Source organism: Talpa occidentalis, unplaced genomic scaffold, assembly GCF_014898055.3.
Source record: "Talpa occidentalis isolate TD23 unplaced genomic scaffold, MPIMG_talOcc4v2.1 talOcc4.11, whole genome shotgun sequence".
In the NCBI taxonomy this organism is placed as follows: Eukaryota; Metazoa; Chordata; class Mammalia; order Eulipotyphla; family Talpidae; genus Talpa; species Talpa occidentalis.
Window position 1 is genome coordinate 91367386 of NW_023601104.1, and position 25955 is coordinate 91393340.

General features: G+C 41.3%; 1 protein-coding gene across 9 annotated transcripts in view; it reads right to left on the reverse strand.

Moving 5' to 3' along the window:
• The window catches only part of TTLL5 (tubulin tyrosine ligase like 5), a 259441-nt gene that overhangs the window by 35088 nt on the left and 198398 nt on the right, over positions 1-25955 (reverse strand). For 6 of the 9 annotated variants that reach the window (XM_037503833.2, XM_054691987.1, XM_037503831.2 and 3 more), the window contains 2 exons: positions 8527-8609; positions 4555-4672 (listed from right to left, as the gene is read on the reverse strand). In XM_037503833.2, the coding sequence (XP_037359730.1) occupies positions 4555-4672; positions 8527-8609 (201 nt within the window). Of the gene's footprint in view, positions 1-4549; positions 4673-8526; positions 8610-25955 lie in introns of all 9 variants that reach the window. The other 3 variants (XM_037503835.2, XM_037503834.2, XM_037503832.2) reach the window with 2 other exon arrangements.

Sequence of the window (25955 nt, forward strand, 5' to 3'; positions counted from 1 at the left end):
GGAGAATAGCAGAAAGGATAGATATATATGGAAAAGAAGGCCCACGAGGAGTCATATTTGGAAAAAAAAAAAAGGTGTTGCAGTTTTAAAAACTTCATATTCCAGTATCTGATAAACAGCTGTGAACAAGACTTCACCTAATGAATTTCACAGCTCAGTCATAATAACTTCAAAACAAATCCAACACTGCCTCGCTCTGTGAGTCTTTATACTTATCTCTACAAGTTATCAATCTTATCAAATCCAGTATCTCTGGGCTTGTCACATGTCATCATTTGCTTGGGAAACAAGTTAGAAGTGAATGGAAGAGAGAAAAAACCCTCAAAACTGCTTTCCAGCCCAATCACTGTACAAGAGCGCTGCTTCTCCCTGGTAACAACAAACAAATAGCACTAGCACAGCAACTTGTGACCAGCTGGCTTTTTTCTTCACCTCATCACCTTATGAGCAGTTTGGCTGAGCTGCGCTCCCACCTACACAGGAGACACAGGCTACGCTTTGTTGCTGTATGGCTAGCTCATGGGTCATCCACACATTCAAACTGATGCCTCCTGGTATGGATAACCAGCCAGTCTAGACTGGTTTCAAGAGAAGAGGGTTCCTTGATACCTACGGAGCTAAATGAAAATAGCCACACATTTGAGAGCTGAGAACAAAGAAGTATAAGAGACTACTATTTTACTTTTACTTGTGATACTTTTCATTCCAAGGACTTAAGAGAATCTGAGTCTTTTTCTTTAGAATCGGAATTTGAAAGAACAAAGGATAAACATCAGTGGCAATCAGGCCAACAGAGCAATGTGCTTCATTCAATTCATTCTCCTCCACACCTACACTCTTCCGGGCCCAGTTCAAATTCTATAGATCAGGCAGCGGAGCTATAAAAGTTTCCATGTGCAAAGCTTGCTTTTTTTTTTTTTTTTTTTTTCTTTCCAAAGACAGACATGGCTTAGCATGCCGTTTTCTTTCTTTAGAACCTTTAGGAGCAATTATATCCTGAGGATATAAGGATGGTAAAGCGAAGGTATGTGCTTATAACAAGCATCTCATTGAAACTAGCTGGAAGATGTGTGGGTTCATGCGATGAATAACCACAGAGAACAGATTGATAACTTGTAGAGATAAGTATAAAGACTCACAGAGCGAGGCAGTGTTGTGCTGGTTACCTGCCCAGTTCAGGATTACAAGAATAAACAGGATTTTTTTCTACCCAAAGTGAGTGGCTATTAGAGAGGCCAGCACATATCTGTTCCAAGATGCAGTGGTAGGTACCCCCTAACAATCTAGGGCGCCAGGCAGGTTTTCTTGGAGGCGTGTGTGCTTCTGTCACATCAGTGTCATTTGAGAAAGGGGCCACTGCACTCCCCTTATCTCCTTATAACAAAGTAGTAATTGTTAACAATGGAAGAATCATCACTCCTCTCTTGGGTCTTTGCCAGTTCAGCAAGAGACAATATCAATTTTCAGATGCTATCATTCTTAGTAGTTCATTTCTTAATCCATTTCAGAAGTAGAGTTCCCTGCTTTTCTTTAACAATGAGTCTCCTTTGGGTGGGGTCTTAAAAAGGACCACTCGCCAGCCCTCAACCCTGAAGGCCAGGTTGGTCAGCCTCCCCCACTTCCAACAAGTTTGTTCAGCTATGCTTGAGTTTTGTTTCTGAATGTAGAAACAGTTACTAAATGAAATGAAAGAGGCCTCAGGACAGGAAAGCCTGACATTTCAATGGCTGGCGGCCAGGCCATTTTGCCATGTAGGTGGATCCACATCCTTCTTGTGTGGCTGCAGGCAGATTGAGGCCAGCAAAACGCGTGCTGTTAAGCACCACTGTGCAGTGCAGCCTAGAATGAAGTAAGCGCTACGACCAGTTGCTTCGAACTGGGTGATAGGAACCTAAATGATTTAGATTTTTCCTGGTTCCTTACACTGAAATTAGATACACTCTTCGTATGGATGCTTGACCTAAGAATCCACAGGCTGAGCTGGTCACGTATGGCAAAGGTGGTGAGACCACAGGAGGTCATAAGTCCGAGGCGTGGCCAGAAGAAGTGATTTTACTCATAGGTAGCAGAGAGGGGACTCGCTCAAGCCCGGGAGGCCCACAGGGGAAATCACCAGTGTGGTCAGGATACGAGAGCTGGGGGAAGTCTAAGTGAGAACCCCCTCTGATGATTCCAGGGTAAACAGTTTAGGGTTGACTAGTTTGGGCAAGTCTGGTGGGCTTTGGGCTAGTGGGTGGCCTTGAATTGTCTGGACCTTGTCTTTGGAGTGATTTAGGGCAAAGGAAATCTCAGTTTGCTATGTGAGAGTCCTATGAGGAGGTGGCTGGGAATATAAACGTGAGGCTGGGGGCCTGTATGTGAAAAGCATGTTCACCTGCCACCTGTAGTTACCTTTAGTGGTCGGCTAGCCCTGGGAGCGCCAATTCCTCTCTGGGTCTGAAAAGCGCCCAAATCAAAAGGCATCAAACAATACAGAAAATACACCGGCCCTGTGATGAAGTGGTGCCAAGCAGACCATGAGGATCTAAGCCGACACAGTGCGGTGCATGTATTTAAACTGACACTGGTCTGGGTAGCACCGTCTTCAGTCTCACAGCCTTCAGTCCAGCACCCTGCTTTCTGGGATATGGACATCTGATATTTTCTTAGTCTTATGTAACATGCTATGAAAACACACTTCAAATCCTCTCATCTTACCTGACTGCCTCCCTGACCTCACCTAGGAAGAGGTTCTAGAACAGTCACAGCTGTTAATGACTCTCATTTGTGACTGTGGCTGAAGAGACCCTGCTCAGAAGTGATTCTGTCTATGCTGCTTTCACAGGAAGAAAGCCGTGATGGGCTGTGGCTGAGTTCCCGCCTCCACACTCTGTAAACTACCTGGTGCCATTACCCAAGGAGTGGCAGCCCACTGCCACAGCCAGGCTGGTGGGCCTGCCTCTAGCGCCTGCCTGACAGTGACGCGGCACTGGGGAAGGTGGCCTTCTGAGGCCTCTAACCCCCTCTGCCTCTGAGTCCACACCCACTGGGCCCGTGGTCCCACCCCCTCAGCTGACTGCAAAGCCCAGCATCGCCCATGTCTAGCTTATGACAACTCAGCCTCAGCAGGGCTGTTTGTAACAGAGACTTAAATGTTGAGAGATGGGCTCTTTCCCAAGGCTTCTTGCTGATGATCCTATTTTGCCATGTAATGTTCTGGGTGGATTCAAAGGGAAACTAATGAAATAGGCTCAAGAAAAGTGATATTACTACTGTGGAAGGTCCAAGTCTCACAGTCCTGGAAACGGATGGACATTAGTACTTCTTGGCAGGACACTGGTTTGGTTTGGAGCTTGATGTCACATTCATTTTTCTGGCTGCCAGTCTCCTGAAGGAAATATTGACCTTCTTGCTTTAGTTTTCTATATTTTATTAGTTGTTCATCATGGACAGGCAGGTTAGTATCAGAATTAAAGGACCATTGGCTAAGAATTGCCCATAGAACTCTGGTTGTTTTCAGTTTCTCTGGTACATTTTGGTAGATGACCAAGCCATGGATTTGGTGTTCCCTTCTCTCTTCTCATTCCCTTTTGGAAAGAGTTTAGATGGGCTGGGGATAGATATTTGAAGCTTTCTGATCCAATGTAAATGAATCCTGTGGTGGGTAAATAATTTTCCTCCCTCTTTGCTCTCCCGGGGTATTTTGATGAATAATGCTTCTCAAATAAGTTTATAAATATTCCCCTCGAGGTAAGAAGAGTATTAAGCTCATAGCAGGTGTGCCATTAATGTTTTTAGTGTGTAGGGTAGAGCACAGAGGAGAGGGATCATCAAAATCCTGTGGTTTCATAGAATTTTCCGGAAAGTTATAGGCCACAGTTGGGAACAAAATCCTAGGGGCAGCACTGGTGAAGTGTGGCTACAGCTTCACAAGATCAAGCCAGGCCACTCCTTCCGTGTAGGAGTTTTTTTTGGATTAGTGGTAAAATGGGTTTATAGCTTGTTTGGCTGCCAATTATAGCATATTTTTTTATCTAAAATAACTGAGGAAGAAAGCTTAAATGATCTATCAACTTAAAAATTAAAAATAAATTGATTCCCTCTTTGTCTCCCATCATCTGCAAGTCCAATTCACGAACGATCCAACTCTAGTCTAAAAGCCTTCTGTAGCAAATATTCATTCTCTTTTGACGGCATTACAATTTGATTTGCAAATATCATGCTTTCACCAATATATTCCGTTACACTTTACCTGTGACATCTCAATTATGGCTTTAATTTCTTTCTTTGATCAGCCTCTATGTCCCCATATCTTTCAACAAGTTTCTACAATAGTAAAGGACATTTCTTACTGCTACAGTGCCACCTACTGGGAGGCTATTACAAAAGCAAACTAGCTGGAGTTTTGACCCCTGTTTTAGAGTCCTTATCATCTTGGCTTTATAAAATCCCAATTTCCATGTAATTTTGAGAAACTATCACTTCTCTTGATAGCAATTAATAGGCCTCTTGCTGTGGCATAAAGTCAGCAAGTTATAATAAGAAAATATGCTCTTACTCTTACTGTTACCTTACATTGACCCTGATTTCACCGACTTTGATTTGCTCTGTCCTATAGATGTAGCAAGGGCTCCAGACTGTGTGGGCAAGGGTTTGGATCTGGCGAAAATAACTTGGGGAGCCTCCAAAGATCCTGAAAAATGTAAAAAAAAAAAAAAACAACCCCTACTTAACAGTTTATTTAATCTTGGCTGAAAGGTCAAGAGGTCAAATTTAAAACTAGGTTTTAGGGATTATTGTTCCCCAGATGCTGCCACCCCATTTCCTGCCAAACACCAAGTCCATGCTCTGTCTTTTGCTTTCTAACAGTATAAGAGAGGGTCATCAACTCAAATTCTTATCCCTCTGGCACACTTTGGGAGCAATAAAGGGTATTAAGATACCAGGGTAAGAATCTCAAGTTATTTATTTTTAATTTTAATCAGGATCTTCAACAGCAATAGAATTCATGATGAGAAGAATAAGAACATGATCATAAAAATAGGTCATTTCATTGAGAGTTACCAGGCAAATAATTTCACTTGAAAGTTAAAGAGACTTCAAGATCTTTCGGGTTTAAGCTCCACAGGGTTTACTTTATATTAAAATAAGCCCCTTTCCTTTGCTATCTCACCGAGAGAGACAGGAGGAGGGCAGGCAGAGTCACACTGTACTACAGCAAAGGCTAATGCAAATTTTATCTGGACCGGAAACAATGTACATTTAACAAGGCTATTTTCTCTTTTTTCATAAATGCAATCCAGCACTGATTTTCAAAGGATGGTGAGGTCCCTTCACCAAGTATAGACCCATCAGAACAACAATGGTATGGTAGGGGAGAGCTTGGGCTCCAGGCCAGAATAGGCTGAGGCAGAATGAAGGGGCAGGAAGAGGGCAGGTGGTATAGCTTCAGATCCCTGCGATGGTGGCAGTTGATGCTATCAGACCAGTATGAGGGAAATGTCAGTTATCTAATATGGCGCTGTCTGCTATTTTAGTTCACCATCGCCACCTCAGAACTCAAGAACGCCATGCTTATAAAGGAAGGCCAACAGCTTTGGCTCTGAGCCAAAGGCCCTCACTCTCACTTCCTTCTCAAATTTCCAAATGTGCTGACTCTACACCTTCCCTTCAGAGCCAGCTCAGAATACACAGCCCGAGGTGGAGGAGTCACACTACAGCTCTCTGCTGGGAACTTTCACACAATGTTCATAGGACAAGAATGCCCCTTGGCCGCCATCATTGGGAAAGGACCCTGCCTTGTTTTCAGCAGTGCCCTGGGATGAATCACTCTCATTCAGACTATCTGACGAACAAAGTCACACAGCTGTAAGCCTGCTTGGCCAGACCTGCAGAAGGGTCAAAGGGCCAGGAAACAGGCTTCTGCTATATTCGCAGACTCACTGATACTGCGTTTGACCAACTTAGCTGGACCAGACAAGGGCCAAATACCTTTCAAAGTCAGTTTAGCGATTCTTACACAAGCACAAACTTCCCAGCTCTCAGGGAGATGTGTGAACTCGACTTATCATGGGGGGTTGTTCTCCCTCCTTAGGATTTAAAGAAAAGTGTTTCTTTGAAAGTGTTTCTGACAGCTCTGTAACGCCTTTTCATGCAACATTCTTCTTTTTACTAGACACCCTTAAGACCTCCTCGAAAATTACTTCTTTCAATCTATGAGATAGGTGAGTATAGGTGTATAAATAACTTTTAACATTTTTTTAAAAAAAAAAAAAAAAAAACATGGTTAGTTACTATTAAAATGCTGAGGTAAAATGTTTATTGGCAAGTATGGGAAATGCCTGAACCTTACTATATCATGTTCCTCCTATGTCATTTGTTTCTTTAATTAAAGATCAGGACGAGAAAGAAAGTCACAGAATAGAAATAAACTCAAGGGACTTTAGAGGCCCAGAGTCATTAGGGGACAAAAACAGTAAAAGCAAGCTACCTAAGCGAGGTGAGAAGAGTAATGTGCTCATCTTAACAAGGAAGCAGGGAAAATGGTTGATATAGGTAAGGTTCAAGTTCTGCTCTTCGCTCTGTGTTTTCATGCTGACACCAAATTTCACTAGAACTTCTACAAAATCTAGGTAACGTGAAGAGTTAGTAAATATTAATCCATAATCAAGATGCTCTAAGTAGGACCCACAGGCTCCTTAAATTTCTAATCTCCTCAGCCAGAGTGCATGCAAAGAGTTCAATTCGGTACTTGATTTTTTGATTAGACAGCCAAGTAAAGTAGAAGGGTTTCCTGGATCTCTGCTGCCATCAGATTTGAAGAGCTGATGGGGCTCTAAAAGCCACATTTCATGGAAATCCTTTCACTGGACTACGATTCTTACTTCTTAGCCCGAAACAGTTCTAAGTGAAAACTTTACCTCCTCAAAAAGAACTACCATGTGCCAGCAATTCTTTTTTGTTGTTGTTTGGGGAAAGAGGTGCAAGTATCCATTAAATAGTTCTTGGATTCAGGTTCTAGGATTTTAAGTGGGGAACAAAGTTTCTATAGTCTTATCATATTACCTGAGCTGGGCATAATTGTAATGACTTCAATTATTCCTCACAGCGAGCCTATGAGACATTCATTGTCCCCAGGATAGTCAACTTTACGAGGCCTCTCAGCAATCTTGTAATCATTTTAAGGTATATTATGTCAACGCTTCCTTCCTTCAGCATTAAACGCCTTGATGACTTCCTATTGCTCTCAGGACCAACTTCTCTATGGCTTGTAAGTTGTTATCACCAGAGTCCTTTCTCTTGCCACTCCCTAGGTCCAACCACACTGACACAAAAGGTCCCACGACACAGTGTGTTTCACACCCTCCCTCACCCCTGGCTTTTGCCCACAGTGACTGCTCTTCCTGAAGCTCCTTCCACCCCAGGCCTCCCCTCTCTCTTGGACTTTTCTGATATCAGATATTTCTTCCTCATAGAGCCCTCTCCAACCCCGGGAAAACCTGGGCCATGTGGCTCGGGTTCAAATATTACCCCACCACGTACTAGCTGTGAGGTTTTAGACACATTTCATAACCTGTGTCTTTACTTTTTCAGTCATGAAACCGGGAACACAGTTTCCATACTATGTGCCTTCTTTGTTTACAAGAGTTATTACATGTGAAGCATTCAGAACTGTACCTGATACACAGCAAATGCTCAGTCAGTGGCATCTACTTTTACATTATGTGTCCCCAGAACCTGATATTTACTCACCTTGCAGCAGACTTCCTGCTGACTTTTCTCTCCCTGAATCTATCAGTTCACTGTGACCAGAACACTGTTCTATTCACCCCATGTTACCTCAGCACCCAGCATGTGACTTGCTCCACAATAATAAATATTTGTTGAATTGAACCAAAGTGACTTTCTATTTTCTGGTTGCTTATTAGTGCATTTTTATGAATTATTGTTAACAGAGAACTACCCCTGGGCCAGTGTTGTGTATCTCAGATGGGGGTACCTACAGTGCCAGATGTTAGGCCCTGCACAACTACCTGTCAATAGGCCATGACGTTAGCATGACAAGACTGGGGACAAAGACCGAGCTGTAGCTCTGCGTCCATCTACAATATCCCACAGGCCCCTCAACTTTCTGAGCCGTAGCACTGCTCTATAGACTTGCTGCCTGGTTCCTCCTGTGGGAGAGACAAGAAGACACACCTCACAGAGCTATGGTGAGGATTCAATGAGAGATTCTACATGTGGAAAAAGTATGTAAACAGTGAAACACATAACACATGCACATTTACTAAATGTTGCAAATATGATAGCATTCAATCAGTCTAGGAAATTTCATGTAACCAACACAAGTTCCAGAAAATAATTCTATCCGAAGTTGTCATATCATTCTAAAGAAGAACGTAACAAAAAATTCATTTGCTAATGCATCAAAAGTCTGGCCAATTCATTCTTTCAACTGGAGCTCCCTTCTGAGCTGGAAGAAACAATGAGTGAAGCGCCTCACCCTCTCTGCAGTCCCCCCATGGAAGAACTGGTGTACCCACTCACCTATGGCGCTGGTGATGGGCACAAAGGCTGCAGAGTTAAGGCTGCTCTGGAGTCCATTCAGCTGACCTTCTGTGGAGGATCCTCTGAAACACAAGCAGTTTGGTTAGACCTGCAGACAGGGAGGCAAGGCCAAATACAGGTCCTCCTAGGATTTTGCCTCTTACCGTTGGCTCAGATAAATCACAACTGACATTAAAAAACAACAACAACAAAAAAAAACAACTTTCATATAGAGCAGTGGTTCTTAACTGGGGGAGGGAGGAGGGACAAATTCTGTGTCCCCCTACCTCCTACCCGACTCGATCCTCCAAAAGGGGCATCTGGCAATGGTGGAATATGTGTGCCTGTCCACTGTGGGGTCGACTGTCACCTGGTGGGTAGAGCCAGGATTGGTGCTAAATAAACATCTCGTACAGACACTGGGAAGTTCCCCCAAAATAAAGTATTGTCTAACCTGAGGTGTGGACGGTGCTGAGGTTGAAGAACTGCTACAAAGACACCCCGCCCCTCATGCCAATGTTGACAAGAGACAGGACAGAATATAATAGGATTCTTGGGGCACAGGTTCCCCAGCCAGCTGTTTCAAAAATTCTCTGACAATTGGATGCCCTACAGACCACGGTGGGTCTCCCTGTGTCCCGCTGTTTCAGCTCTGTGATTCTTTCACTGCATGATCAGAATTATGTTTATAAAACTGTGTAACTGGCTGCTTAATACCTGTCATCCTTGCTAGCATGTACCAGCAAAGACAGAAACTGTTCTTTCTTATTCTCCGTGGTAGCCATAACTCCTAATATTGGACTGTGCATACATCAGTTGTTCAATAAATATTTTGGGGAAAAATCCGAATATTGTTCCCATAAATACACAAATTTGTTGGGCCCATGCACTTTGATTTTAGCTGGCTTGTAAAAATTTTACCTGGGAGGTAAAGTTTTCATACACTCAGTTCCTTATTTGTTGAAGAGCTGCCAACCAGGCACAAGCACTCCCCTCCCAGCACTGTTCCCATTTATTCACTCACATAGAAAATACTTCACAAGCATTCCCAGGGCTGGGGATGAGGAGGATGTAGACATTAAATGAATACAGGAGAGTCCAGCTGAGCTAGGTGCTCAGGAAAAGCACAGGGTGGTATAAGAGAACAGGGAGCCTAGTTTAGATGGTGAGGAGAGTGGTTGAGGATAGTCTCTCTGAAGAAATCGTATTTCAGTTGAGTCATGAAGCTATGAGAAGTAGGCTTCATCCGGGAGAATAGGAGGAATCAGCAAATAGAACGATTCTGAGGCAGAGAGGGGTGTAGAGCGTCCCCAGAACCTTTTAAAAGCAGCCAGACGATGGCCGTGGTGGGCAATCAGGCAGTGTTTGTCCAACATACTTGACAGGAATCTCCTAGGATGGCTTTCCAGGCCTTTCCTTTGGAGATTTTGATTCAGTGGGTCTGCATTGGGCCTGAGAACTTAGGCTTTTTGTGGCTCCTGAGGTTCCCAGGCCATATGCATCACCAGAGAAGACAGGGAGACATCGGCCAGTGGGGAAAGAAGAAGTGAGTCAAGAGGGTCCTTGCAGAGTCTGGTGGAGGCAGGTGCCCAGGGAGACCCTCTACCCCTGCTGGAGACGTGCTGCCGGAAAACACAGCCCAGCAGCAATGTAAAGATCACGCTGTCCTGGAGTCCCTCCCTCCCCCTCCCTCCCGGGCAAGCTGCCCTTTGGGCCCTACGCCTCCTTTCTACTTTCTTTGAGGACAGAGGGTCACAGAAGCGAAGACCAGAGAGAAAGGCGCAGAGGGAGGGTTTCTCTCTTTCCCCACAAGTCTCCGCCATGGAGAGCTACGTCTGGAATGTCTGCGCATTATATTTCTGCTGTTTAATGCCTCCTCCTCCCTTCAAAGTATCTGTAGGGATATTTGCTCTTCCAGGTCTAAGTGAAAAACAGAAATGTTCTGGAGGCTCTAGGACAGGCAGTTCCTTCACAGAGGTTAAAAACACTCAGGGTCGTTCATTCATGTTAGGAGCTGCTGAGTCAAGAAAAGCCAGGGGGTTGGTCTGGGTACATGAGGAAGCCTTAAAGTCAGCAGTGAAAAGGGAAGCAGGGAGGCAAAATGTTTGGGTCAGTAGAAGAAACACAGGTAGTGAGCAGGGAGCTACCCCAGGGCTGAGAAGAGTCTCTGGGGGGCTAGACCCAGTGAATTCTGGGTCTCCCAAACTCACCTCCTCTCTCTCCTCTGAGGAACTCCCACCCACCCAATCACACTCCTAGGCTTTCTTCCCTTACTCACTCGCTATCTGGCCCTGGACTCCTCTGTACACAGTTCACTCACTCATCTGTCCTCCTGCCTCCATTAATACCCATCACAGGCCTCGGGAGCCATCACTGGTCCAGGAATTGAACTGTCTCTGGAATTAGCATTAAAGCAGAGGGCCCCCGCTTTCCTCACTGGTAGAGAAATGTGTGTACAGTCAGACAAGGGGAAAATCGGAGTGATTTTTTCCATGGAAACACTGGTACACAAAAATGGCTTGGGTCTGTTATTACTACTGTAGGCACAGTATGGGTAAATACACTTTTGTTGTGATAACATCATTTCCTTGGGAAAATATATTCCAACTCTGGACAAGCCACTCCTAAATGAGAACTTTGGAAACACAGGTTGTTTACAGTCTGTATGTTAATCGGCACTTGCTGATCTGCCCCTGTAATGATTCTTTATTGCCTTCCTGGAGTTACCTATGCTTTAGGCTATTTGTATACAGGAGGTATGCATGTGTCCCCGCGTTGTCACTAGGTCAATTACTGTGCTTTCAGATGAGGCTTCCAGGACCTACCTCGCATGTGGCTGAAGATCAAATAAGATGCTAAGTGTACAGTGCATCTTCACAGAGCCTGGTATTGAGGGCTAGATCAACATTAAGTATTATTAGCATTGCTATTGTTACTTGGAGTATGGACTATCTCTGCATTCACTGTAAGCCTGTCTACCAATTGAAATAATTGGACGGCTCGTCGACTCTAATTCAGTAGAGAATATTAGTGGTAAACTGTAGAAGAATGACTGCAATTCATTCAGAAGCTGGCAGTTAATAGTGATTTGTTTAAAGTGAAAGGTGATTAATTGGTAACCTACAAATCTCAATCTCATAGTGAAAGGGGTCTCATTTGAGAATGACAAACTATTAATAAAAATAAAAGAATCTTTTTTTCGGCCACCATCAGAATGAATCAGTTTCTTCAACTGTGCACCAAATACAGTAAATCTGTGTGTTTAGGGCCATGCTTTATAACTGAGGCACGTTTAGGCATGCGGATAACAGAACAGTGAGATGCTCTAAGAAAGGCCCATGAGAAGTGAGACTGACAGGAGGACGACGCCCCTTCCACCTTATCCTGAAGGGAACAGCAAAACATGCTTGACGTTGCACTTTCTCTCAGGATCGCTCAGTGTGCAGAGCTGCGTTGGTGCAGCTCCAGTACCTGCCATTTTCTGAGCAGGTACACATGAAACATGAACAGTGGCTAAGGGCAGATTCAGAAAAACTGAGTTATGAAAGTATCAAGAGTTTTGCATGGAGAAATACTGAGATGGGACAAGAAAAGTGCCATTAGCTTTATGTTATCATAAGAGTGAGTTCAAACCTAAGAAGAGGGCTGGTGTGATTGTGTGGCCCTCATTGTTTCTTTTTTTTTTTTTTTGTGCTTAAAATTTATTTTTTATTTTTTTTTTATTTATTTTTTTTTTTAATAAATTTTATTGTTATATTCCCCATACAATTGCAGCCCCCCCTTCTGACCCCAATCCCTCCCCTCCCACCCCCGCCCCCCTAAAAGTGTCTCTGGTTCATAGTTTTTTGTTGATTTTGATTTTCACTTTCTTATAGTTATTCATTTTCCTGGTCCCTTATTTAAGTTTTCTAGATTCCTGCTATGAGTGAGACCATCCGGTATTTTTCTTTTCTTTTTGGCTTATTTCGCTGAGCATGATCCCTTCCAGCGCCATCCATGTTGCTGCAAATTGCATGTGTTTTATCTTTTTTGAATGCTGAGTAATATTCCATGGTATATATGTACCACATCTTCTTGATCCAGTCATCTATTTTTGGGCATTTGGGTTGTTCCAAAGCTTAGCTATTGTAAATAGTGCTGCTATAAACATAGGGGTGCAGGTGTTCTTTGGAATTGATGTTTCTGTGTCCTTTGGGTAAATACCTAGGAGTGGAATTGCTGGATCATATGGAAGCTCTATGTTTAGTAGGTCCAGAAATCTCCATACAGCTTTCCACAGTGGTTGGACCAGTTTGCACTCCCACCAACAGTGCAGAAGAGTTCCTTTTTCTCCACACCCTCGCCAACATTTGTTGTTGCTAGTTTTTTTAATATGTGCCATTCTCACTGGTGTAAGATGGTATCTCATGGTAGTTTTGATTTGCATTTCCCTGATTACAAGTGATGTTGAACATTTTTTCATATGCCTGTTGGCCATTTGCATTTCCTCTTCAGAGAAGTTTCTTTTAAGCTCTTCTGCCCATTTTTTGACTGGATTATTTTCTTTGTTGTTGTTGAGTCTCATCAGCTCTTTGCAGATTTTTGTGATCAGTCCTTTATCATTAGTGTTGGGTGCAAAAATTTCTCCCAGTTGGTGGGGTTTCTCTTTGTTTTTGTTATTGTCTCTTTTGCTGTGCAAAAGCTCTTTAATTTGATGTAGTCCCAGCTGTTTATCTTTGCCTTCACTATCACTGCTTTGGGTGATGTGTCTGTAAAGATGTCTTTGATGTGCAAATCACGTAGTGTTCGCCTATATTTCCTTCTATATATTTTATGGTGTCAGGTCTTATGTCTAGTTCTTTAATCCATTTTGAGTTGATTTTTTGTGTATGGTGTGAGGTGGTGGTCAAGCTTCATTCTTTTGCATGTAGCGACCCAGTTTTCCCAGCACCATTTATTGAACAAACTTTCTTTGCTCCAATGCATAGTTTTTGCTCCTTTGTCAAAGATTAGTTGACCATAAATCTGTGGGTTTATTTCTGGATTTTCTATTCGATTCCATTGGTCTGTATGTCTGTTCTTGTTCCAATACCATGCAGTTTTGATGATTATGGCTTTGTAGTATAGTTTGAAGTCTGGGAGTCTGATGCCTCCATTCCCTTCTTTTTTTTTTCAGGAGAGCTTTGGCTATTCGGGTTGTTTGGTGATTCCATATGAATTTCACATCAATAATTGTTCTATTTCTTTGAAGAATGACATTGAAATTTTGATTGGAATAGCATTGAATCTGTATATTGCTTTTGGTAGGATGGCCATTTTAATAATGTTTATTCTTCCATCCATGAGCAGGGGACGTCTCTCCATTTCTTTGTGTCTTCTTCTATTTCTTTTAACAGTGTTTTATAGTTTTCTTTGTATAGGTCCTTTACCTCTTTTGTTAGATTTATTCCCAAATATTTGATTTTTTTTGTTTCAATAACAAAAGGGATGGTCTTTTTGATTTCTTCTTCTTCAGATTTATTGTTTGTGTATAGGAAGGCTACTGACTTTTGCGTGTTGATTTTGTATCCTGCCACTTTACTGAACTGATTGATGAGTTGAATTAGCTTTTCTGTGGAGTTTTTGGGGTTCTCTATGTATAATATCATATCGTCTGCAAATAGTGATAGTTTGACTTCTTCTTTTCCTATTTGGATTCCTTGGATGTCTTTCTCTTGTCTTATTGCCCTGGCTAGGACTTCCAGTATTATATTGAAAAGCAATGGTGAGAGTGGACATCCTTGTCTTGTTCCAGATCTTAATGGAATTGCTTTCAGCTTTTCACCATTGAGAATGATACTGGCTGTTGGCTTGTCATAGATGGCCTTTATGATGTTGAGGTATGTTCCTTGTATCCCCAGAATTTCAAGGGCTTTTATCATGAATGGGTGTTGCACTTTGTCGAAAGCTTTCTCAGCATCTATTGATATTATCATATGGTTTTTATATTTCTTTTTGTTGATGTGTTGGATAACGTTGATTGATTTTCGGATGTTAAACCATCCTTGTGCCCCTGGAATGAATCCAACTTGGTCGTGGTGAATTATCTTATGGATACATTGTTGGATTCTGATAGCTAAAATTTTATTGAGGATTTTTGCATCAGTGTTCATTAGGGAGATTGGCCTGTAGTTTTCCTTTTTTGTGTTGTCCTTGTTCGGTTTTGGTATTAGTGTAATGTTGGCTTCATAAAACGTGTTTGGTATTGTCCCTTCCTTCTCAATTTTTTGGAAGAGTTTTGTGAAGGATAGGCACTAATTCGTCTCTGAATGTTTGGTAGAATTCATTTGTAAATCCATCAGGTCCTGGGCTTTTGTTTTTGGGGAGGTTTTTTATTACCATTTCAATTTCGCTAATTGTAATTGGTCTGTTTAGGTGTTCTATTTCTTCTTTATCTAGCTTTGGGTGATTGTAGAGTTGTAGGAATTTGTCCATCTCCTCTAGATTGTTAAACTTGTTTCCATATAACTGTTCATAGTAGTTACTGATTATTCTTTTGATTTCTGCTGTGTCCGTTGTGATTTCTCCTCTTTCATTGATGATCCTATTTATTTTGTGCTTTCTCCCTTTTTTCCTTTGTGAGCCTGGCTAGGGGTTTGTCTATTTTATTGATTTTTTCAAAAAACCAGCTCTTGGTTTCATTGATCTTTTGGATTGTTTTTTTAGTTTCAATTTCATTTATTTCTGCTTTGGTTTTATTATTTCTTTTCTTCTACTGGGTTTGGGGTTTTTTGTTGTTCTTTTTCTAGATCTTTGAGCTTCGAGATGAGGTTGTTTCTTTGCGTTCTTTCTTGTTTCTTGATGTGAGCTTCTATTGCTATATATTTTCCTCTTATTACTGCTTTTGCTGCATCCCATACATTTAGGATATTAGTTTCCTCCTTGTCGTTCAATTCAAAAAATTTTTTAATTTCTTCTTTGATCTCCTCATTAGTCCAATGGTCTTCCAGTAGTGTGGTTTTTAATCTCCATGAGGTAGGAAAGTTCCTTGCCTTCTTTTTATGGTTTATTTCTAGTTTGATGCCTTCATGGTCAGAAAAGATGGTTGATATGATTTCAATCTTGGTGTATCTGTTGATGTTTGTCTTGTGCCCCAGTATGTGATCGATCCTGGAGAATGATCCGTGTGCGCTTGAGAAAAATGTGTACTCCGTTTTTTGGGGGTTTAGTGTTCTATAGATGTCTGTTAAGCCTAATTGCTCTAGGTCCTTATTTAGAGCTTTGGTTTCTTTACTTATTTTTTGTCTTGTTGATCTATCCATTGTTGATAGTGGTGTGTTGAAGTCTCCCACTACGTATGTGTTTTCTCTGATGTCTGTTTTCAGAGAGGACAACAGTTGTCTGATATATTTTGGTGCTCCTTCGTTTGGTGAGTATATGTTAATGAGTGTTATTTCTTCTTGAAGTATTGTCCCCTTAATCATAATGTAGTGACCATTGGGGTCTCTTTTTATTTTTTTGAGTTTGAAGTCTGTTTTATCTGATATAAGTATAGCTGTTCCTGCTTTCTTTTTTGGCCCATTTGCTTGTAGGATTGTTTTCCATCCTTTGACTTTGAGCCTATTTTTATCTTTTGTAGCTAAATGTGTTTCCTGGAGACAGCAAAAGGTTGGGTTTTGTTTCTTAATCAGGCTGCCACTCTGTGTCTTTTTATTGAAGAGTTTAGTCCATTTACATTTAGAGTTAATATTGATATGTTAACATCTGTATTTGCCATTGTGTTTGTCTTTCCTTTGATTTTATTTATTTATTCTTTTAATAACTTTTTTTTTTTTTTTGGCCTTCTTTCATTGTTATTCGTCCCTCTGAGGTTCTGGCTTTAGGACTCCTTGTAGTATTTTTTGGAGTGGGGGTTTAGTTGCAATGAAATTCCGGAGTTTCTGTTTGTCTGGGAAGGTCCATATTCTTTCTTCAAAGAGGAAGGAGAGCTTTGCGGGATAGAGTATTCTTGGTTGGCATCTGTTTTCTTGGAGTCTGTTGACTATGTCCCTCCACTCTCTCCTTGCCCGTAGTGTTTCTTCGGAGAAGTCTGATGTCAGCCTGATTGGTTTTCCTTTGAATGTTATCTGTTTCTTCCCTCTTGCCAGCTTCATTATTTTTTCCTTGTCCTGGATTCTTGGGAGCTTTACTATTATGTGTCTTGCTGTATTTTTCCTTTCGTCGTGGAAGTTTGGTGTTCTTCTTGCTTCTTGTATATCAATTTTCAGCTCCTTCTTCACATTTGGGAAGTTCTCTTCAATTATCTCTTTGAATATTTTCTCTGTTCCTACATCTCTCTCCTCTCCTTCTGGTATTCCTATAACTCTTATATTTCCTTTCCTCATGGAGTCAGATAGTTCCCGAAGTCTTTCTTCGTTCTTTTTCCTTCGTACTTCTCTTTCCTTTTCTGTTTTGGTTCTTTTTATTTCTGTGTCTTCAAGATTACTTATTCGTTCTTCCATTTCATCTATTCTGCTTTCATTGCTTTTCCCAGAATTCTTTAGTTCTTCCATTAATTCTTTGATCTCCTGCATTTCTTTTACTTCCCTCTTTAGGGACTCAATTTCTTTCTTCTGACCATTGTTTTCCCTCTCTAGGGACTCAATTGCATTCTTCTGATCGTTGATTATTTTTCCCTTATCATTGTTTTCCTTTATGACTTCTGTCAGTTTTTTAATCACGGCAATTTTAAATTCTCTTTCTGGAAGGCTCAGAAATTCTTCCAAGTTATTGTCTTTGCAATCTGGGGGCTGGCTTTCTTTTTGTGGTGTGCTTTTTCTCTGGAGAGTTGCTAGGTTGCGTGTGGTTCTTCTCCTCCCTACTGTCTGTTTTCTAATTTGCCGTATGCGTTGGGACACTGTGTTGTTGGGACTGGCCGGCATCTTGGGTGGGCTTCTCTGTTCCCCTCTGGTTCTTCCAGGAGTCATCTGTCAGTTTCAAGCAGCCGGGCGGCCGGGGCTGTGTGCTGGTGCTGGTCTCCTCCTGGGGGGCGGGGCTCTCTTTAATGGCGCCTGGAGCTCACCTCCACGGTGGATCCTGCAGGGTTCGCCTCAGCTCCCGTTCACGGGGTGTGGTGGCTGCAATAGTTCCTTTCCACTCACAGTCCCCCTTGCTGTGTCCGTTTTTCTTGTTGGCCGTTTTGGTTTGTTGTTTCCTCCTCTCTGCCGGTCGGAGAGTGCCGACTTTGTGGGTGGGGGAGGGGAGCAGGGTTCTGCGCTTCCCTCCCTTCTCGTCCTCTTTTATGGCAACTTTCTTCTTCGGGCAGTTTGCTGGAGTCGTCCGTTTATCTTCCGTGTCCCAGTTCTCACTGGGACCTGCCGCTTTTCCTCCCTATTCACTTTTTTTAATGGGAGATCTTACTCGCAGCGTCTCCTCGCCGCCATGTTGCTCCGCCCTCTCTTAGTAAGTATTTCCCTTACTCCATCATTAGCAGTTTATATTTGAAAATAGATAACTGTCTAAATCCGATCCGACGACCTGGAAACCCCAAAGTCACTCTCAGAGCTAGACGGACGCCGCGAGCTGGCCGAGGGCCCCAAAATGGAGAGAGACGGCCTTCATTGTTTCTGAGCGTGGAGGAGCTGGAAAGCTGTGGGTGGAGTCAGGGGCTGACAGCCAGAAAGGCAAGTACAGTCTCAGCCCTTCCCTAGCAAAAGCTGCTGTGAGGCCTGATGAACATGGTCTCTCAAAAACTGAAATAAGAAATGTGGCCGTGGGCCTCCCTGGTGGCGCAAGGGCTAAGATGTAACCTATGAAGCTATCCACAGCCACTGCAGCACGAGTTCGATTGCTGGCTGGCCAGGGAGCAACCCACATGGTGCAGCAGACCTCTCCTGGATCGCCCGCTGCTCCCCTCAGCATGTGTACTTCAGTCAATCTGCCTGTTCTGTGCCCCACTCTGTCTCTGGTGAATTCTCTCACCCCCCTCACCTCTGGCCTGTACCCCAGCTCTTGTATGCATAAATAAATAAATCTTAAAAAAAAAATGTGGCTGTGTATAGTAGCAACAAAGAACTAGAAGCCCCAGTTCCATTAATAGTGATATTTCAGCAGAACTGTCTTTCCTTGTTCACAGTTAGAACCTGAAGCATTTCCTTATACAACAAATGTATAATTTCTAGTCCAGAATCAACTTAATTGCTCCTCATTCTATATAGTCCTCTTGTCTCTCTATTTTCCTGCAATCCAAGAGCGAGTCTTGACACGGCACCATTCCTACCCTGAGTGAGTGGGAATAGCTCTTTCAGTCCTTTAGAAGAAGCAGCTCAATAATGCATTACAAACAGTATCTCCATAAGCTGAAATACTGCCTGCATTTACCATTTTGAAAGATTTCCTCTACTGTAAATCTCCACTTTGGGAATGTAAGCCAACCGAGTGACTGGCTAAGACTTCTACTGGCTTCAAGACCACACTGTTTAGCCAGCCTAAAGAACATATTATCACAGCCTAGGAGGGTTTTAATGACCTAAACCCCATGATCCATTTTGCTGATAAGGCTTCTAAGGTGCTCTCCCATACCCCCGCCATGTGCTTTTTATTGCCTTTAATCCTCTGTCCTCCCCACAAACACGCTCCTCTTAAACCCCTCCCCCCCCCATTATATTGATCAGTGGAAACTTTCCTGAAAGTGCTATCCTCTCTTAAAGATCTGTTTCATTCATTACTTCACAAGGTTGACGATGGATCTGGTGCTGTGTCGTTTCTCTCTGGGCTCCTCTCGAGGCTTTCCATGTCTCTAATACAGGGGGCGGGGGGGTACTAGTTTTCTATTTCAGTGCTTAGTAAAAGTTTATCTTGGCTTTACGCCACCACAGACCTTTCTGTAGAAGGAAGGTCCACACAAGAAAAATGCTCAAGCTGTTACAGGGAGAGGCGAGCTGGAAATGCCCACCCCACCAAGACTGTTGCAAACAGACACGGTGACATTTGGGAAAGTCCTGAAAACAAACATCCCCAAACCTGATTTTTTATAAAATATTGGTGACAACCAAGCTCTTTTAATTCCCAAAAGAGAGAAGTCTGAAAATGCAAGTTAAGCTAAAGAAGTGAATTCTAAAAAACCAAACGAAACAGGTCCTCTGACTTTTCTTAGCAAACATTTACTCCCAGATGAAATATCTCATAATGTTCCTTATAATAGAGCTATAAGCCCATAGGCGTATGTGCGCCTCCTACCAATCTGGGAGTGTATATGCATTTCAAAGCCAGAAGCTAACATGTTTATCCTTAGTAAACAACAATGAGAACATTATTTATTTGGATCTTGCCTCAAAACCAATTCTAAAGGCATTTAGTGACATCATCTTTTGTGCACTGGTGGTGCATAGGATTCCAATCCTAACACATGTTGTTAATTTTATTTCATCAGTACCACCTACTGTGTGCCAGACATGACTTGAGGCCCTACTCTCTCACATTCCCCCATCTGCCAGGTTGTTCTAGGTGATTTCTCCATTTTTTTTTCATTTTTTATTAATTTTCAAGTTAAATAGTTAGCTTGTTTTCAATCCCTTTTGTTTTTTTTAATATATGTAAGGTTACAAGTTTACTCTTGAGTACAGTTTTGGCTGTCCCCCAAATTTGATATGTAGAACTTTCATAGATATTCAGTTCTAAATATTTCATAATTTTCATGATTACCATCTTAACACATGAATATTAGGTACTATTAAAGCTTTCAAACACATGTGCCTTAAAAAAAAAAAACCTTTTATTTCTAACTTAAGTATACTGTGGTTGAAGAGTATTATCTGCTTAATACTGACTTTTGAAATGTGTAAGTCTTCATTTGTAATAAAAGCACATGCTGACATTTTGTTAACGTCCCATGTAGACATGAAAAGAATGTACGTTCTCCCTTTTGGGTGCAGGAATCTGCACATAGTTATTCATGTTTTTTGGACTGTGAATTATGAATCACATCAGGGTTGTAAAATCAATTTAGGGGATATAATCAGCATTAAAAAGTAGAAAACAGTATTTTGTGAAACTAATATACATACCACACATACAAACATTTTAACTGGGATACATATTAAAAGTATGTATTTTATGGGGCCTCCCCGGTGGCGCAGCGGTTGAGCGCTGGGTTGCGAAGCTGCCCACAGCCACTGCAGTGCCGGCTCGATCCCCGGCTGCTCCCCGGCCACCGGAGGAGGGTCCCACATGGCGCGCAGACCTCTCCTGCCGCCCGCTGCTCCCCTCAGCAGTGTACTTCGGTCCTTCTGCCTGCTCTGTTCCCTGCTCTGCCTCTGGTGAATTCTCTCACCCTCCCGCGCTTCTGACTGTACCCAGTGCTGTATAAATAATAAATAAATCTTTAAATAAAAATAAAGTGGGCTTTCTTAAAAAAAAAAAAGTATGTATTTTATTATGAATGGTGATCAAAAAAGATTAAATATTCAAAAGCCTCAGGAATTTTTGAGTTATCTAGCAGCTATTGAGACTCTATTTAAATAAATCACCACTAGGATTGATGATTTGCTAATTTCTTCTTGCAATTTGGTCAGCTTTTGATTTGTATGTCAGCACTTGAATGTGTGATGTTAAGCACATAACAGTGTTTTTCTTTATTCATATTAATGCTTCTTGATTAATTCTATTTTAAGTTTTGCTATACCAACTTTCTAATTATTCCTGTATGGTTTATCTTTTCCCAACCCTTTGCCTTTGATAAAGTAGCCTTTAGCTAAACATTTTAAAAAGTGCAGTTTGATAATCTGTCTTGTAACAGAAGTGTATAATCTGTTACCACTACTGTGATTATTCATGTATTTGGACTTATTTCTATTTAGTAGTTGTTTTCCATTTACCATCTTTCCTATGCCTTTTTCCCCCTTTTCCTGCCTTCCACTAGATTCAAAAGGTTTCTATATTCCTTTCTCCCCCTCTGTTGGTTTGAAAATTATAGATTATATAACATTTAGGTATTTTCTGCTAAGGAAGTACATAGCCATTCAGCATTCTATCTTGCCCTTGAACTGGACCCTGAACCTTTGATATACTAACCACTGAACACTCCTAATCCCTACATCCTATCTTTGTTGTCTTAAACATGTCTTACTTACCTTTCTAAAGAAGACAGTCTAAAGAAGACTTACAATCAACAAAAAGAAATATAAAAACCATATGATAATATCAATAGATGCTGAGAAAGCTTTTGACAAAGTGCAACACCCATTCATGATAAAAGCCCTTGAAATTCTGGGGATACAAGGAATATACCTCAACATCATAAAGGCCATCTATGACAAGCCAACAGCCAGTATCATTCTCAATGGTGAAAAGCTGAAAGCAATTCCATTAAGATCTGGAACAAGACAAGGATGTCCACTCTCACCATTGCTTTTCAATATAATACTGGAAGTCCTAGCCAGGGCAATAAGACAAGAGAAAGACATCCAAGGAATCCAAATAGGAAAAGAAGAAGTCAAACTATCACTATTTGCAGACGATATGATATTATACATAGAGAACCCCAAAAACTCCACAGAAAAGCTAATTCAACTCATCAATCAGTTCAGTAAAGTGGCAGGATACAAAATCAACACGCAAAAGTCAGTAGCCTTCCTATACACAAACAATAAATCTGAAGAAGAAGAAATCAAAAAGACCATCCCTTTTGTTATTGAAACAAAAAAAATCAAATATTTGGGAATAAATCTAACAAAAGAGGTAAAGGACCTATACAAAGAAAACTATAAAACACTGTTAAAAGAAATAGAAGAAGACACAAAGAAATGGAGAGACGTCCCCTGCTCATGGATTGGAAGAATAAACATTATTAAAATGGCCATCCTACCAAAAGCAATATACAGATTCAATGCTATTCCAATCAAAATTTCAATGTCATTCTTCAAAGAAATAGAACAATTATTGATGAAATTCATATGGAATCACCAAAAACCCCGAATAGCCAAAGCTCTCCTGAAAAAAAAAAGAAGGGAATGGAGGCATCAGACTCCCAGACTTCAAACTATACTACAAAGCCATAATCATCAAAACTGCATGGTATTGGAACAAGAACAGACATACAGACCAATGGAATCGAATAGAAAATCCAGAAATAAACCCACAGATTTATGGTCAACTAATCTTTGACAAAGGAGCAAAAACTATGCATTGGAGCAAAGAAAGTTTGTTCAATAAATGGTGCTGGGAAAACTGGGTCGCTACATGCAAAAGAATGAAGCTTGACCACCACCTCACACCATACACAAAAATCAACTCAAAATGGATTAAAGAACTAGACATAAGACCTGACACCATAAAATATATAGAAGGAAATATAGGCGAAACACTACGTGATTTGCACATCAAAGACATCTTTACAGACACATCACCCAAAGCAGTGATAGTGAAGGCAAAGATAAACAGCTGGGACTACATCAAATTAAAGAGCTTTTGCACAGCAAAAGAGACAATAACAAAAACAAAGAGAAACCCCACCAACTGGGAGAACATTTTTGCACCCAACACTAATGATAAAGGACTGATCACAAAAATCTGCAAAGAGCTGATGAGACTCAACAACAACAAAGAAAATAATCCAGTCAAAAAATGGGCAGAAGAGCTTAAAAGAAACTTCTCTGAAGAGGAAATGCAAATGGCCAACAGGCATATGAAAAAATGTTCAACATCACTTGTCATCAGGGAAATGCAAATCAAAACTACCATGAGATACCATCTTACACCAGTGAGAATGGCACATATTAAAAAAACTAGCAACAACAAATGTTGGCGAGGGTGTGGAGAAAAAGGAACTCTCCTGCACTGTTGGTGGGAGTGCAAACTGGTCCAACCACTATGGAGAGCTGTGTGGAGATTTCTGGACCTACTAAACATAGAGCTTCCATATGATCCAGCAATTCCACTCCTAGGTATTTACCCAAAGGACACAGAAACATCAATTCCAAAGAACACCTGCACCCCTATGTTTATAGCAGCACTGTTTACAATAGCTAAGCTTTGGAAACAACCCAAATGCCCAAAAATAGATGACTGGATCAAGAAGATGTGGTACATATATACCATGGAATATTACTCAGCATTCAAAAAAGATAAACACATGCAATTTGCAGCAACATGGATGGCGCTGGAAGAGATCATGCTCAGCGAAATAAGCCAAAAAGAAAAAGAAAAATACCGGATGGTCTCACTCATAGCAGGAATCTAGAAAACTTAAATAAGGGACCAGGAAAATGAATAACTATAAGAAAGTGAAAATCAAAATCAACAAAAAACTATGAACCAGAGACACTTTTAGGGGGGCGGGGGTGGGAGGGGAGGGATTGGGGTCAGAATGGGGGGCTGCAATTGTATGGGGAATATAACAATAAAATTTATTAAAAAAAAAAATAAAGAAGACTTACAGAGTCACTAACATTGACATGTTATACATATTTTTGCACTTCTTGTTTCTTGCTATCCAACATTTCTGGATTCATTTTTATCCTATGCAGCCTCTACTGGCTGTTTCAGTGAAGGTTATGGGTGGTATGCCACTAGACTCTGAATATCTCCAATTATCTTTACTGTGCCTTCTCTCTTGTATAACAGTTCAGCTATGTAAAAAATTCTAAATTGAAAGTTAGTTTACCTCAACACTTTGAAGTTAGTAGCTACTATCTTTTGCCATATATTTTTTAAAGATTTATTTATTATTTATGCATACAAGAGTTGGGGTGCAGGTCAGAGGTGCTGGAGGGTGGTGGGTGGTCAGAGGATTCACCAGAGACAGAGACACAGAGTGGGGACCAGAACAGGCGGATCTACTGAAATACACTGCTGAGGGGAACAGCGGGCAAGACAGGACAGGTCTGCTGCACCACATGGGTCAGCTCCCTGGCCAGGGATCGAACTTGTGCTGCAGTGGTTGCCGAGAGCTTCATAGTGTTGAGACTTAACCCCATGCACCACCAGGGAGCCCCGCCATCTGTTACTGCTGAGAAGAATGCTGGAACCTTTGCAGGTCAAGTGAACATTCTCTCAGGTGGTATTTAAGACTTCTCTTTATGCTTTGTTTCCTGCAGTGTCATGATGATGCACCCAGAGGTACATGTGTTTGGTACATGGAATGAGTTTTCAGCTGAGGATTTCTGTCTAATTATCAGTTACTATTTTTTTTTTTTAAAGCACTGCTTGCCTATCCCTGACATTTCTCCTCTGACACTGCTACCAGTCATGTGGTGTTCCACAGATACTCTCATCAGACACACAATCTGACAGGTCTGACCACTCAACAATATTAATTTCATCTACAAAGAATTTAATTCATGTCCTAGTTGTTGATTTTGTTGGCAGTCTTTCTTAGTGTTAGATTTATTCATGTTTTGGAATTTTGGGTTGCAGGCTCATTTTGAACAGGAATCATTTTCCCTCTTGTCTCTCTACTTGCTTGCCCCTCCCTGTTAGAAGATGCTAGAGTTGCCTCCACCTGGTCCCCCAGATTCCACTCCAGAACCAGACTTTCCACTGGCACTTCCGTAGCCTTGCTTCAGTGATACTTCAGGGTAAATCCAGCTCAGAAAGTAAGTAACTTATGTGATAAAAAGGTAAAAACAAAGTATCTGTCTTAAGAGAATTATTGGAAACAGAACATATATCAAAAAGGAAAAATAAGGAGATAGCTGGTAGAGTCATTTGAGGAGTTGAGGATGGGGCAGCTGGGAAAGAAGCAGCAAGGTGATCAACTAAAACTTTCTTTTGAATAAAAAAAAAAAGACTTAAGATGGAGGCACGCATGCAGAGCAGACTGCAAGGGGGTGGGATAGTCTAGCCAAAGCAAGAAACAGGACAGAGGACACTGCAGAAGGCTTTAATGTCAGAGTAAGAACTCTCAACTTGATATTGCAAACACTTGGAAGGCTGTGATGATTAAAAAAAAAAAAAAAGTTCAAAGAACTATTTCAGAGATGAAATGTTAAAACTGCTTCCTAGGCCTACTCATTACCCTATTACTTTAAGAATCAACCTAGACAGTTAAAAAACCTATACCTGTCTCTCCTTGGGTTTTCCTTTTCTTGAAGAACCAATTCAGATATTCTCTATTTTCCAAAATATTAACTTTCACCCACTTTGTAGCATACAAGTTTACGGTTTCTCACAATTTTCCCCATTTCCTCCCCTGTGTCTACTTTTCAAACCTTTTTCTTACTTTTCTGGTAGAACTATGTTTATTTTCTCCTTTCTCAGCCCTTACCCCAAACTAAATAAAGTGTTCAACTTAACTAATTTTATTGCTTGCTTTTCACTTTATGCTGCCTTTCTTCTTGATTTCCTTTGATCCATTTTATTCTTAGCTTTGTTTTATTGGCCTTCTAATTTCGAGAGATGAAAGCTTAGTTCAGGTATGACAAATATGTGGCATGTGTACTCACCACTCTCACCATCTTCCCTGTCTGTGGTAGACATTACTAATCTACCAAAGC